This window comes from Clinocottus analis, unplaced genomic scaffold (genome assembly GCF_023055335.1).
Source record: "Clinocottus analis isolate CAN_PGR_092001 unplaced genomic scaffold, fCliAna1.0.p SCAF_3, whole genome shotgun sequence".
In the NCBI taxonomy this organism is placed as follows: Eukaryota; Metazoa; Chordata; class Actinopteri; order Perciformes; family Cottidae; genus Clinocottus; species Clinocottus analis.
This window is the reverse complement of record NW_027176042.1, coordinates 5,352,156-5,368,630: the sequence shown is the minus strand read 5'-3', so window position 1 is coordinate 5,368,630 and position 16,475 is coordinate 5,352,156. Positions and strand designations below refer to the sequence as shown.

The 16,475-nt window shown below is 42.4% G+C and overlaps 1 protein-coding gene across 1 annotated transcript; it reads right to left on the bottom strand.

Moving 5' to 3' along the window:
* Window positions 1-965: 965 nt before the first annotated feature.
* LOC137796996 (Krueppel-like factor 15) lies at window positions 966-11,948 on the bottom strand. Its single transcript, XM_068595312.1, has 2 exons — window positions 10,534-11,948; window positions 966-3,144 (listed from the first exon to the last, which is right to left on the bottom strand). The coding sequence occupies exons 1-2, from the start codon at window positions 11,760-11,762 to the stop codon at window positions 2,976-2,978; spliced, it is 1,398 nt and encodes a 465-aa protein (XP_068451413.1). The 5' UTR covers window positions 11,763-11,948; the 3' UTR covers window positions 966-2,975.
* Between the last annotated feature and the right edge of the window lie 4,527 nt (window positions 11,949-16,475).

The window sequence follows — 16,475 nt, the reverse complement described above, 5'->3', positions numbered from 1 at the left end:
ACTGCTGTCTTGCTGTTGCTGAATCAAACTGCTGCTGGTCCGCCTGAAGTAGCGCCGGAAGCGACTTTAATTCAGACGCAGGTCGGAGCTGTGTGGGCCCACAGATAATTTTTTGAACCCTGACATGATGTTTTGACGTTTGTGGCACAACAAGTATAAAACAGAACTAGTGCTTATATCAACGGTGGATAGAGTAAATCTTAATTGTTTTCACAGATTTAAGCCATGGGAAAGCCACGCCCCCTTCCCTCTGCAAAAAAAGCTAATGAAGCAAATTTACCACATAAACTCCAGCAAGTTGTTTTTTTGGTGCGCTTACATAGCAGTCAGTACTGACGACATGATGTAAAATGACAATGCCAAAAATCGAAAATTTCCTTTCTACTACTATACTTCACTATACTTTAGTATTGACTTTGTATATATCATGACGATTATTAGCAGGTTTTGTCAGGTGCAGGTAGCAGCGGAGTCGGCTTCAGGTTTTTCTACCCTTTAACAGTTTACCCATTAGACAAACTGTTAGAACCGAACATCAGCACATCACATACAATGTCAATCATCAAAGCATATGCTTTGCATAAGCAAAAGTTCTGTGTAACATGAGGGGATGTAGTGACTTGTTCAAGACACAAATGTCCTCTGTATCTCTTTCTCAGAATACGAGGACCTGAAGAGCAATTTGTATTGTATAATCTAAAGGTACACAGTGGATTTTTAATAATTGATTGTCAACATTTCTTTTCACTTAAGTGTTCTTTCTGACCAAAACAATCATACAGAGTTAAATTAAATGTAGAGAAAATAGTTTTCAGACTGTCGTTAAGTGTCTGAAAATCCCTGGCTGACATGAAAAGTGTACTTTTACTTGAAATTTCAAATATCAAATATCATCCCACTCAATGTCAATGTACAACTTACTAAAGACAACATTGACATGTTTGTTTCTTTTCAGTTTTATTTGTAAATGCATCTTGGATAGAACAAAGAAAAAATATATAATATATTCATATGTACTGAAACGTTAAGTTATGTACACATCTCGAAATCTTCACAACCACTGATTTGTTTTAAGATATGGTAACAGAGTCATCTGCGTGTTTCCTGGATGCCACGATGTACACTCCTGCATATTTACATACATTCATAGGATGCGATAAAACACCTGTGTTCACACAAGCATTAAAAATTCAAAAATTGAATGAAAGGAATGATGCGCAACGTTGCGTAGCCCCAACCTCTCGCTTGTTGTCGCTTGACATGCATGAATTACACATGGACGGTGTTGTCACAACCCTTACATATTCACAGCGGGGTTCACGTAGCAAACAATGTTCCAGAGCAATTAGGAAGAGTGTCGTGGCCGCAGGAGGGATAATTTGTTTCCCAGAAGCACATCGGGTAGCTCAGCACCATAGTGTGTCCAATGATGTCACCTCAAAGTAACGTAGATGGCCGGCTGAGGTCAAAGGCTGTCAGGGTGTCTCAGTAACAAATAAAGCAGAGTTGAGGCAGATTTTGTGTCAAGTCGCCAGCAAAATAACAGTCGAAATGATAATATCAGACTGAGACATTCAGCTCCGTGGCTTTGCACCGACTGACATGAGCCATATTACGAACAGTCACTTTAACACCCCATTCAAATGTGGATCACTGAAAAGCCTGGTTCCCCAAATGGTCTGGTTCTCCAGTAAGGATCCTGTCGTACAGTAAGGCCAAAGAAGCAATACAAATAGAAGACCAGCAAGTCGCCACAAATGACTTCATAAAACAACAAAATGAAGATAATTTGAGAGTGACTCAAGGCCGATTTAACAATCACTGTGTGTTTAACTCTTTTAGTTGCATGTCCCGTCTGGATTTTTTGTGTTGCTCTGTCATTCTCCTCCTCGTGTCACAGCAGGTTTACAAAGTTGTTGTAAGCTTATCGCTGGGCGGAAACCCATTGCTTTTCAGGAAATGAAAAAAGAGCACCTGTTTTCATGATAATTACACACTGCAACTTGTATGTGCCATTATTTATATCTCACCAAAAATCCAGCTCGTGGAGCATCTCGCTTAGCGAGAGAACCTCAGCTGCTGAGGTCCCATTGCTAGCTAGCTACGCTAGTCTCCTCAGCAAACATTTAGATCTAAAACATCAGAGCTCGATTTGATAAACAGGTACACTGCATAGTTATAACCGAGCAGCAAAGTCGGGGCGAAGAGTGCTGTAAAGCTCATAGAGTTCACCCGGGGGCTTTCCAAGCTGACCAGAGGTAGCGGTTAAGGCTATGAAATGTGCCCAGCAAGCGCCGGCGATCCTCCCCCACTGAGCCTTTAACACTTTTCATGGGTCAAATATTTGTAAAACCCACAGACAGATGTAACAAGTGACCAATAGAATGGATAAATATGGAGATAGGCGGTTTCCGACAGCGTCGGACCCAGGAAAATTATGACAAGATTTTGCAGGTCTCTCCCTGTGCGTCAAAGTTGAACAATAAAGGTTAATGAAACGTTATACTGGTAGTAGCTAATGAGGATCCCAATAAACTTCCTCTGACTTACTAAACATTGCATAAATTGAGGAATGTCCAAGACGTTGGCAGCTTTCAAGAAGATAAAAGATATCACATAATCCAGACTGGATGAAGATAAACGTATCTTATCTCCAGCTGAGGCAGGCGATAAGGACCGAACAAACATAAGGAGTACAACATACCAAAGCACCAACAACCTTCAGCTGATCACAGACTGGAGGATAACTGTGCGGGTTTACTTTTGAACAATAAATTAGGACAATCACGGACTGCTGAAATAAAAAGCGAGGCATGCTTCCATTCACATAATTAAATGGACTTGATGAAAGAGCAAACATTCGCACAAAAATTACATCTGTGCATTCACATTTGTACTGTGCTCCAGCGGCCTATGTCCGTATAAAAGTTATTCCAGCATTCCCAGCATTCCCAGCATTCCCAGCGATCCCAGCGTCAGTTTGCTGTGCGAACTGTCCGGCTGTTGCGTGGGAAACGGTGCACTTTGATGTGCTTCGACAGGTGGTCACTGCGGGCGAACCTCTTCTCACAAACCGGACACTGGTAGGGCTTGACACCTGAGTGGGAGCGCCGGTGTCGGGACAGCTCGTCGGACCGGGAAAACCTGTGAGAAGAAGAGAAAGCAACGTTTAAATGTTCAGCAAAGACAAATGGGGAAAGTGTGGACTTGTGTCACATGATGTGGACTCGAGTCAAAAATCAGATGACCCTTAACTTAACTTAACTTGACAAAATCGTCAATCACTAAAAGACATGTAACTTGACTTTGATTTCAGCAACAACAACAAAATATTTTCGAAGAAGTTTTTGTCTTTGTGTTGAGATTGACTTTACATCACTAAAGCAACCAATGAATTGCTCATGCTCAAATTAAAAACATAAATCTGGTATCTGTTGCTCCTTTATATCTTTCCCAAACCCAAAGATTAAAATTGATGTCATTAAAAGCATTTTGTTTCTCCAGGCAACGGATATATCAATCACATTGCACAAGTGAGAGGAAACCAGAACTTCACCAAAATCTGACATCAAAACATCCAATTGAACAGACTACTAATTTTGATCATACACCAGATTTAATGACAAAGATCACTTGAAATTGTATAAATTGTAGCTCATCAACATTTGTGGCCATTCAATTGATTTGCCAAAGGGGCAAAATTAAATGTGACTGGTTGTCTGGTAAACATGCTCTCAACAGAGTCCGATTTAGTGGTTTGTCTCAGGCTAGTGCGCTCAGGCAGAGATGATCACATTGTGAGATGATCAAAACCAGTTGCATAACATATCCAGAATCCTGTTCATGAGGAAAATATTCTTTCTTGGCTTCTCTGAACAAACAATACCAATGGATCTGACAAAAACATTTACCTTCAGAGCAAACATCCCTTTGTGTTCTAAGGACATTCAACAGTGCCAAACTTGAGCCTCTATCGCCTCGAGCGTGTAATCAGAGACGAAAACCTTGATCTTCAACTCATGCTATTATTTTCTATTTAGCTCAAACGACTATCTGTTTTTCTCAACATGTACACAACCCAGAGCCTCACAGGGCAATTATCTGTCATGAGCACAAATGCTCCACATGTTGATGCTACAATTTATTTGCCTGTAACTCATTTGAACCAGCAGATAAAGGGCATACGCTACTTGGCTAAGACAGCTAGAGGGGCTTCTTCCCAGCAACCTCGTTCTCTAAAAGTGTCCGTTCCCTGCCAGCCTCTGCATCCCGGATGTTGCTCTGCTTACCTGACAAGATGAAGAATCTGTAATTAGGCGGCAACGCATAAGTAGCTTTAGTAAAAGAAAACTGTGTGGTAACGTAGATGCAACAAGCATAGGAGCGACCATAATGCTTCTGTACTAGAACATGACGAGGTTGCAACATTCAACATCGACAGTGGCTAAAGGCTGATTTACACTCGGGTTTTACGTAGAGACGCAAGCACGCAAGACACACAAGGACCCCCTTGCGTAGTCAAATCAGCCATTTTGCGTGCGTCACCCAAAATTTCTGACTATCCGTCAAAGCAACGCAAGCCGTTCGTAGCCCGCAAGGCTGTGATTGGTCTGCTAACCACATCCTTTCTGAGTCTCGCATTTCTGGTTTCATAGCATAATACCGTTGTTTTTAAAAGCCAAAGCAGAAACACAAACAATGGATCCCGTTGAAGAACGTTTGGCTAAAGAGGTCTGCAAATATGAGCATTTATATAACCCGTCTGACAGAGTATAAAGACACGCAGATGGCGGTGAATTCCTGGAGGGAGATATCGGTGAACGTAGGTGTGCAGGTCGACTCTACGGTCGATCCAACTGCGTGGCCAGCCGCAGTTGTAGTTGCAAGAGTATAATTCGTCCTTAATACAGGGCAATACTATACAGCCAATGCAGCTATTCCAGTAACTACACCTGACACACCTTCACAAACTTGATAATACAAACTGAAACAAGCTGCTAAATAGTAGGAAGTGACTTGGGGAGATGAGTCAGTTATTTTAGAGAGGTACATCTTCAAATCAGGCGACCATTGGTCCAATGTGATTGCATGGGAACCAACACATGTATGTATGTATGCATGTGTGTATGCATGTGTGTATGTTTGTATGTATGTATGTATGTATGTATGTATGTATGTATGTATGTATGTGTGTATGCATGTGTGTATGCATGTGTGTATGTATGTATGTATGTATGTATGTATGTATGTATGTATGTATGTATGTATGTATGTATATTGGTATGTATGAATGTATGTATGTTGGTATGTATGCGCACAATATATTGAATTTCGGCATCATCCCTGCATGATGGATGTAAGATGCAATTTCACAGACAAAAGAGGATCATGGCTTCAAAGGAATGGTTCATGAATCAATGTCTCCCAGTGAACTGTGTGCATGGGAATCTGTTTTTAATGTGTTTGTATATGGTCTCATTGTGTAAACAGGAACGCCATCACTGCCAATTCTGAAGTCTGACGTTAGGCTGACATTATTGTACTATTTCACATATGTCACTCTTCATCACGTGACTGGGACAGGCCGAAACGGGACAGAAGTGAAAATCCACTCCTGTGTCTGTCGAGTTTCAACATCTGGTTTGAATTTGTTGCTATGCTAAACGACAACATAACAAATGCATGATGTTTCTATCTGCTTCCAGTCCCACTTTGAAGCAGCTTTCTTTCTTTAATGGAATTTCATTTCATTTCATGTCAGCCAGAGGTACGTTTAGTGAAATGGTTAAATAACAGATTTTTTTTTAAAAACATCCAGGATGCTACACTACAGAGGGATTAGAATATAACTCAATGTTGGATTGAATCTGTAGAGACAGGCAGGAAGGAGAAACAGTCTATAATTGTGCAGACCTCTTCTTTTGCCCGTGAAAAAGACTGCATCCATTAAGTTTCTCTCTTAGTGTGTGGGCATATTACTCCCCAGGGAGTCCCCAGCTTTATTCCTCCAACAGTCAGCCTGAAAGAGTTGAGAAACACTGCCTGGGCAATATGAAACCGTACTTTCCATGAAGCAAACACGTGAACCAGAGCAAACATTGTGCTTACAGTTATGTCTAAATTCATGCAGAATTGCTCAGTGAATGGCTCCATGCTAACGCTGATATGCTGAATCATTGTAGAAGATTGATTGTTGTTGTAGGTTATAAGGAAAACTAAGACTTCTCAGGAAAGCCTTTTTTTCAAACTCTGTGAATCTCAGCATCTTTCTTTAGATGCCACTACTTTGTTCACGTGGACCTTTAATTTAGAGTTAGTAATGTTGAGAAACCAGCAAGAGTACGCTAGATTGCCAAGAACAATGCCAACCGAAAGACCCAGCCCATGAAAGTAGATGGCAGCACTGGCTATGATTGGACGGGCTATTTTCAGCATTGGATTTTTTGTCAGAATCTAATGAGAAAGAATTAAATGAATGAATGAATGAAAAGTACTTTATTAATCCCAGAGCCTAAAGTCATCAAATTGGTGACTGGAGTCTGACTTGAGTCCATGACATGTGACTCTCGTTCACACCTCTGGTATCTCTTGTGCTCAATGCTGGATAACCAACTGGGCAAATATGTTTAATTGTTTCAGAGGCCCCAGCCTTTAGGGCCCCCATAAATGGCAGATGGACTGCATTTCGGTTTGGATTTGTTGGGGCCTTTTTTTCATGGGATTTTTTCCAACTAATTTTTTTTTTTAATCTATGACTTAGACCTTAATTATATGGGTTTATACTGCACAATTGTTATCCTAAATACCTCAGCATTAAATAGGCTAGCACAGAGGACATGATAATGGTTGTAGTGTCTATATTCTTGCGATACTAGATAGAAGTGAAAGTAGACATGTTGGTGAAATTGGTCTCCCGTGACAGTCACTGTACATTTTAAATATACAGTACCAGTGCATCAGTGCATCTTTCCATTCTGTCGTTCCCTCCATGTACCTCCTAGTCCATGTGAGGGAACATTGACCGATCCCTCTCTCTTTCCTTTCATGCAGCGCGGCAGCCTGGACGTTCCTAGCCCACAGTCATGGTAACTATTCAACACTTTGTCTTTGTCCGCTCCAATTCCTCACTGCTGCTCCCTTCAAGTGATTGTGTGCAAAACTGAAACAGGCCTTCTTTCACCCCTTCTATCAGCCTCTCTCAACCCCCATATGCCACCATCACCTCCTTCTCTCCTGTCCCTTCTTTCAAACAAATCTCAGTTACTTTCTGCTCCTCTTCCATTTGCTTGCTTCTTTAACAACATTTCCCAACTTTTTTTCTTCTTCTTTGGTCGGCCCCCTCATTTACCCCATCACATGCAGTGGGTTACACACACGCGCGCACAAACACACAGGTTCTCACACACACTTTCATCCAAACTACATCCTGCCTTTTGTGTACAGACAAGAGCCCTTTGTTAGTTGGAACACACAGCCTGGATTACTACTGCACAAATTTCTGCGGCTCCCCTAATTTGGACGCGCACAGCATTACAAGTACAGTACATGAGTGGTAGCGGGTTGCCAGGTTGGTACTACAGTCAAATGGAACAACACAGACCTTTTAAAGGGATATTATTGATCACAGGACATGCAAGCAAACCGCAGGGTTTATCAATGAGTGGATGTATAAAATGAGAAGGCTTCTCCAAGACTGATGTGGCAGCTAGATGCCAAATGACATAACGGCACTCTGGCTTGGTTGGTTTTGACTAGTATGTTCATGCAGACAAATATAATTATTCCTAAGGATAGACAGCATTAAAACACACAGACCATGTCAGTACTTGTCCCTGAGTAGCAGATCTTAGTTAGTGTGTGTGTGTGTGTGTGTGTGTGTGCGTGTGTGCGTGCGTGTGTTTGTGTGTGCGTGCGTGCGTGTGTATGTGTGGGTTTAGAGTAGTGGTTGCCCAATGGTCTGGTGCCAGGTTTCATATTTCTCCTTATTCATTAGGTAATGGTTTATATACAGGCCAACTCAACACTCATTTAATTTAACTTCATACAATGAAATTAGAGTGCGATGAAATAATAAGCTGCTGATTCTGGAAGTATTATCCCTATAGGCAACTCCCTTCTCAGTTTCCTTTATGTTCTGTGTATTAGTTTATAGCAAATGACTCAATGCAACAACCATAAGCCTATGCTGCTGTTGCTGTGAGGAGAAGTTTTAAACTCTCTGACTTCTAACATGATTTCCTATCTGTTGTCCTGATGATTCAATGGGGAAAACTTCTAGGCAGATGGCGGAGTTGAAAATTGTTTAACTGATTAATTGCATTATTTATCTGCGATTAATCAGAATTAGTCTTAATATAGGCCAAATTTAATAATGAAGTAAAAACTGCACGCTACTGCACACTTTTATTTTAGAGTAAAGTTATCAGAACAATATAACAGGCACTCTCAAAGCAATAACAAGTTAACACACATACAAATATAGTATATAAATCTGTTTTCTTTTTTTCTGAACAGGTATGAGAAGAAACATATGATTTCATCAGGTAACAACATAAACAGTGTGTTCAGAGTAAAGGTCCTTGTTAGGGACAAGCCACTCCTTCTTTTGTCCATGTTCAGTTTGCTGCTTACCTTAAAGATGTATGCTAAAGACCAGCAATTGATTAACTTTATACAAAAGCAACAAGTGCTTTTGATGTTTTCCAGTTCAGTTTTGTTTTTCTTACTCTGTAAAAAAAGTCCAGATTCTTTGCTTGAACAAGTGCACTGAACATCTTTTGAGCATGCGTTTTCAAGTGGAAAGTTTTCCTCTTTGAGAGAAGAGAGTTAACTTGCGCAGCTCTCGTAAAAATGTAGCGTAACAATGCACTGGAACAATGTAATGGAACAATGCAAGGGAACAGAGCAACGGAACAGTGTAACGGAACAGCGTAACGGAACAGCGTAACGGAACAGCGTAACGGAACAGCGTAACGGAACAGCGTAACAGAACAGCGTAACAGAACAGCGTAACGGAACCACTTAAGTTAATGTAACTGAACAACGGAACGTAAAAATGGAATGGGAACGTTAACTCTTAACTTAACATTTTGTTTTTCGCTGGACATGAAGAGCAGTCTCCTTGGTGACAGCCCTGTGTTTGTTAGGCCCGACCAATACACCTGCCCACCCATAGTTGGTATTTGCAAGGCTCTGAAGAAAACAAAAGTAAAATGATTGTCATTGTAACACCAGCGTAGGGGAATCTCACTGGCTGACCTGATGTCCTCAGGAAAACAGCCAGCCCAACTCCGGCAACTCTGGGCTCAAGTCTCACACACACACACACACACACACACACACACACACACACACACACACACACACACACACACACACACACACACACTTCGAAACTGATGATATAAATAGGCCCTTACTTTAATGAGCACAGAAATTGCCTTACTGATGAAGACATCCAAGTTCTTTCTCTGCCTTTCTCCATTACACACAGCAGGTTCCAAATTAGATCTGGCTGCTTCATACTTAGCGTACACAAATATACACGCACACAAACGCGTACACACACACGCACGCGAGCACACACACACACACACACACACAAATACACACACACACTTGCACTTCCCCAGCAACCGCACAGCTGTCGAGCCTCAACAGGAGGTGCCCATGTTGTGCCCATGTGACTGCAGCCCACATGCTCCGTCCCAGATTTAGTTTGCGTCCTTAAAGAAAAGACACCCCAGCTATTCTTGCACAGATCTCTCACTGCCTGACAAAAAGTGTGATTTTGCAACCTTTGCTATTGCTGTCGCATCACATCATTCCAATTAACACTTCGGAGGCTGCATGACAGCCATTATAAACTATTCAGCTCTAGGGCTTGGAGAAAAAAAAAACATTGCTCGTCTTTTTTATTACAGATCTTTGAATAACTGTGAGTGTCCTGTCTCAATTCTGCAGCATGTGGCTTGGTAATAACCCCTATTTCGAATAATGACTTTTATGTTGTTCTCTCATGTTTAGTTGCTCGGAACTCTGATAGGGTGTGTGGGTGAGAGGGGATGGGGATTTGGCGATCAAGATCCTGTAAGTCCCCTCATCAGTGCTACTAGATGACCCACACAGAGACAGGTCAGTTCAAGTGTCAGTTCAAATCTGCAACACTTGATTCCGTGGAGCAACATGACACCATGCACAGCGCATAGACATGCCCCACTGACATATAATTACTGCTGCTTCCAAAAAGGCCATGCGAACAAATGGGGGTTAAGCTCTTTTAGATCATGCACCCGCATGCTGTTACTTCCCAGTCCTGCGAATAAACAAACCTTTTAAACAGCTTTTACATAACCAGTCATAATGTGGTAAGATAACAAACATAAAAAAGCAGCAAGTTTCAAGTATGGCTATTTTGAAGAGGCAGAGACCTTTTTGTCTGTGAGGTGAACGTTTGACATTGACACATAGTGGATTGTATGTTCAAACGTAACAAGAAATACAGAAATTCAGTCAGTCAACACTAGTACCCACCTCCATCCACAGCCCTGCCAGTTGCAGGCAAAAGGCTTTTCCCCTGTGTGCCTCCTCAGATGGGCCTTTAGGTGGCTGCTTTTGGTGTACATCTTGGTGCAGCCAGGGAAAGTGCATTTGTGCATTTTGATAAGATCTGTCACCGGGTTCTTCTGGAACTTTTGACCTCCAACAAGAATCCCTGAGCCTTGGCCCGCTGGGCCGTCCCCGAGCGGCTTGGCCGCAATGGGGACGGGAGCAATGCGTACAAACTTGGAGGAGACGTTAAGGCTGGTTGAGGGCAGGATGTGGGGCACCAGGGCAAAAGTTTGACCTTGGATGTTGACCAGTAGCTGTGCAATTTTGATGTCCGAGGCTGGGGCAGGTGGTGGGGGCTGGACCACTGGGGTAATTGGCGCTACCGTGGGCTCCTGCTTGATCTGAAGTGGCTGAATCTGTAGGACAACCGGCATCCCGCTACCGTTTGTTTCACTGTCCGCTGAGGATAGTTTGTTGGCTGAAGGCTTCCTGTCCCCTGTGCTGGATTCATGTGTGGGGTCAACTGTTGTTTTGGTCTCACTGGAATCAGTGGCCATGCCAGTAGTGCTGACTGGGACAGTTTGGTCTGAAGACTTGGGCTCTGGTTTAGGCTCATGGGAGGCTTCCCTGCACCACTCCAAGCCAACTTCTAGACCAAGAGCCTCGTCCAGTCCCACTCCCAATCCCAGACAACTCTCTCGGATTTCCTGCTTCATCGTTACTACCTCCATATTCTCCTCCAGGAATTCCTCAATCTCTTCCAGTGTGGGCTGGAAGGACCCTCCAAGTTGATCCTCTGTCTCCACATTGGCCCAGGATAGGAAGTCAAAATGTTCCTCCTTCACGGGCTGACGTTTGGGGGGCTCGTCTCTCCGTGAGTCCCAGAAGAAAGTGGATAATGGTAGAGGTGCAACAGACCCTGATAGCACACTGTTGGCACCCCCTAAAGAGGCCTGGGAAAGCAGGTGATCCAGGATGCTGTCCTGGCTCTCTGCACTAGAATTGCTGCCGTAACTGGAGCTGAGCACCTGGGAGTCGGGGCTGGAACAGGAACGAGGGCTGGACGACTCGCTCCGGTCATCCTCCGAAAACGGTGACGGCATCACCTGGTAGGAGCTCAGGTCTGTCACCATGTCAGACAGCCGGTAGGCCTGCGAGGAGCCACTGTAAGGAAGAAAAGTCCCCTCGCTAACTGGGGAGTTGTCCATCATCCCTGGACCGTGCCAAGCGGCCGTCTCTTGTTGGAATCTGTGGTTAAAATGATTTGTAATTCCTTCTGCTGCTCGGAAAGTTAGGCCATACAAACCCAGGTCATCGAGGCCACACTTCCCACTTGGAGGGGAGATATCGAAACACCTGGTGTTTGTCTCTCGGTGGGGAAAAAGTAGGTGTCGCAGAAACGCTCTTACAATCCAAGGTCTCCAGCCACGATACAGTGAGTCTAAATAGAAACAGAGACAGAGAGAGGTGTGTTAAATGTAATCCCACGTGTGCATACACTGCTCAAATTCAAAAAGGACAGTGCCTGACTTTAAACTAAGAGCATGAGGTGATGATTTATACTGACAAATGTGTCCTTTAATGCATCTGCCAGCCCATATGACATGCAGGTTGCAGTATGTGTATGCAAATCGTAAAATTTATTTTAGGCTTGCAAGTTGATAGTTATTAACTATTGATTTAAGAGCAGCCACATGACAATATCAGTGACACTGGACAGTGGAAAAATACCTTTATGACATAACAGAAATAATACAGTAATTTTGTTTCATCTGCTGTCCGCCTACTACATGTGTTTATGACTCACCTGATACAATAACAATGTTATTGTTCAATAACCCCTTCATTATTTTATTGGCCTCTTGAAGTATCAGGCTATTGATCGGTAAGCTACAGTGGCTTTCTACGTGGGTTTAACAACAGTAAGAGTACATTAATCATCACATTATTTTTTTTTAAATGTCTTATTTGCAATTTATAAGAAGGCTGCGGTTATTTTCCTGGAGCGTCGGTCATTCCCCCTCCCGCCTCTTCCCGGCCCCCTACCCAGGGGCCCCTGCCTGGTCTGACCGAGAGTAAACCCGGACAGAGAGCGAAAAAAAAAGGTCAATATTATTATCAGAAAGCACCGCACGGGGCAGCAGGGAGCAGTGTGCGTAAATCACCTGCTCTGTTTGTTTACGGGGCAATTAAAGGGCGGTAAATCAGCCAAACTGCTGCCTCTGAGGACGGGAAGACGTTAGTATTTTTATAATCAGCCATTAGATTCATCGTCACAGCGCGCGGGCTCGGAGGGGTTATTGTCGCCTCCTGCGGGGCAAGTTTGGATTCATCTCACATGTTCCTCGAAAGGAAACGACTAAGTTCGACATTCCTCAACAACATGTCCTATTTTTAAGCATATCTAAAATCATAATTACAATCACTTAGCAGCGTCAAGTTTCGCAGTCAGCAGCATGGGTCGGAGAATGTATAGACAACCTCACGCGCGCGTGCGTGCAAGCAGGAAAACACAACTCTCACAAATTAATTGAACGCGCGTTCTAAAATTAAACTCAAACGGGATTCGAACCCCCGCACTAACAAGTCCACCAACATGTGCGACGTGCGTACAGTGTTCCTGCCCCCCTCCTGCCGCGCATAACGCATGAGTAGGCGCGCGTCTCTGAGTTCAACGTCAACATGTTTTCGTCGCGCCCGCTGCAGCATATGGCACCGAGCGCACGCGCAACCGCCATTCCATTACAAAATAAACAGTCTTACCTTTTTTTCAATCAGATGCAATTTAATCCCAAAGCAAATGGCGCAGGGAGTAGTGTTTGTAACCGTCGCATCCGACGCGGCGGTGTGTTGCCAGAGCAGCTTTTGCCCTTGAGACTCGCCATGCAGCGGCAGCAGCAGCAGCAGCAGCGGCGTTCAGACTGGACTGAGCTCACTGAGTTGTACTATATGACCGTCACATGACTGCCAGTGAGCCTTACTGTAGTGGGACTTGAGAGGTTGCTGCTGAAGGCTCGTCTCTGCTCTGCAGCCCCATTGGTCTGTTGCGGTAGGATGGAGGCGGGCCGTGTGTGCACCGTCACTCAGAGGTTCTGCTCCGTGGAACAACATGTGGGACGCCCCGCTGGAGGAAGGCGAGCCTTCCCGACAAATAACAATCACGAGGCAAGTGCTTTAAGTGGGTCAGATGGACACGGGGACTACTTTCATGCAAAGATACAGTTGTTGTTGCTTTTGAACCTTTTAATGAGTATTTACTAGATGCTGTGTATATGATCAGATTACTTTGTATAAGAAATTATATATATATATATATATATATATATATATATATATATATATATATATATATATATATATATATACATATATATATATATACATATATATATATATATATATATATATATATATATATATATATATATATATATATATATATATAAATGATCCTACTGATTTAAGCAGAGCTGTTTATGTTTTTTTTTTTTGTATTTATTTGAACAGGTTCTAATCAAAGTCATATGCCCACCATAACTTGGTTAGACAGCAGGTGCTGAACATTTGAAAAAATAAAACGTTCTGATTTTATTCTTCCACAACCTTCCACCACTTTCTCCATCAAGTGTTGCAGGAATGAGTCCTAAAACCAAAAGATCTCTAAAAGAAGGAAGTTTTAACCAACCATCAAACTATTTATTATTATAGCCAACTCTCTCAATAATCCGTCCTGCTATTCATGAAAAATAGTATCATGCATTGAAGCTAATCAGCAATTATGATATGTTTTTCATGAATCTGGACCTTTAGAGCAGTAATTGCTAAATCAGAATGTTGTCACGATGATGTAATGACCCTTCCTGCTTTTATATGTTCCTTGACTAAAACCTGGAAGTGAGTCTGCATTGTTGTACTTTGAGTTTCCCTTAATATAAAATGTGTTTTTGGTTTGATAGTGTTTGTGTGTGTGTGAGTGTGTGTGTGTGTGTGTGTGTGTGTGTGTGTGTGTGTGTGTGCGTGCGTGCGTGCGTGCGTGCGTGCGTGCTCGCGTGCTTGCGTGCGTGCGTGCGTGCGTGTGTGCGTGTGTGTGTGTGAGATGGTTGTTTAGAGCCAAAACATGTTGTAATGAGTTCTCTGGTCTCTTCACAGGAGACATGTTGATCTCAATGAGATATCCTGATAGTTAGAGCTTTACTAAAAACTCAACTGACATAGGAATACCAACAGGAAATAATATGCAGGAGCGTGATAAGCCCAAAAAGGTCTTATTCATTGTTATTTAAATCATGTAAACACAGATTGCATTGGTTATGATATAAAAGAAGAAGCATAAAACAGTTTGAAGTCTTGCTTTAGCACAGTAATAGTTCAATGGGAACTTGAAAAACGAGGTCAAACAAAGGAGATACAACATGTTATTCCAGTAGCTGCTTCAGAGGCGTTAGTAGGTGGATTCTGTTACCCATGACCAGAGCCAGGCTCGCTGTTTCCAGTCCAAACGAAGCGAGGCCACCGACAGCTCCAGTTTCACATTTGCTGTGCAGACATGAGAGTGGGATCAAACTTCTCATCTAACTCTCTGCATGAAGGCGAAGAGAGGATTTCCTCAAAAGTCCGAAAAATTAGAAGAGCAAGTAAAGCGACGTCTTTCGGTTCTGGGTCGCCCATTAAATTTGACACAGCTTTGGGAAGTTTCTACTTTTTACTAGAGTTTTCTACACATTATTAGAGGAAGAATAGTAAAGGCCTTTACACAGCAGGGATGTGATGAAAAAACAACACAAAAATGGGAAACACCCCTATAATATATTTCTGGGGCTTTTATTGTGAAAGGTAAGAATGGAAATAGTGGACTTTGTTGTCTTCCTCATGGTTTAAAAGACTAATAAAGTTTGCCATGTTGGTTCTTCCATCAACATGGACGCAACTCAACCGTGTTCTGCACGCTTTTATTTGCGGTGCAAAAGCGCCCAAAGATCGACTCCGTTCCAAAAAAAGGTGATATTACTTAACAGTTTAAAACCAAACGAATAGACATCTGGATTAACTGCATGAAGAATATCTAACTTCAAAACACACATTTAAAACTTGTCATACTAAAGATGATGAAACAGTTATTTGATCTATTTTAGAAGCTGGTGTTGGCCCGTGTTGATATTTTAATGTGCCAGCAATCTGTTACTTTGTAGTTGCAGTTGCGCGGCTCTGTCCTTCAAAGTCAACCAGCTAAATTGTTGGAATTGCTGTTTGCCAACATGGGCTTTGACTTGTTGCTCTGAGAGATCAGAAATTTATCTTTAGTGTCTTTCCCAGACCTTCAAACCACAAACAGCTCCAGTAGTCAAAGCAACTCGGAGCAATTAGATTGGCTTGCAGTCTTCTTCTCAGTCAACTTCCACATACTCTCATACAACGCATTACGAAAAGTTAGTTCTCATTTTTAGTGTGTTCTCCTACGCAATTCCCGGCAAAGAGAGCGATTTGTGCACCTGCTCGAGCCCCTGCAGTGCAGAAGCGGTTGTGATTGGTTCACTTTTGGAAAATATTGTGATTTAGGTGAGAAGAACTGCATTAGTTGTGTATGTAAAAATTGTAAAAAACTTTGTGACAAAAGGTACATGCAAGGTCACACAACACCTTATGGTTTTAAGGTAGAATACGTCTTCTTTTTTTATATTTTACACAAGTAACAAACAGTGGTCTCCAACCTTTTTTTTTGTTTTTTATGGCTCAACATGAAAAATGATATTCCACTCATGCACCCTCGAGTTTGTTCAGCTGTCAGAGGTTGTAGATGTTCAAATGTCCTTTTCTTTCTATCCGCTATTAGTTCTAACAATATATTTCAATACTTTCTTTGGAATTTCGTGACATCTGGGCAATTTCAATCTCCTGAAGAAGATCATGTGACATCATAAAAAGCC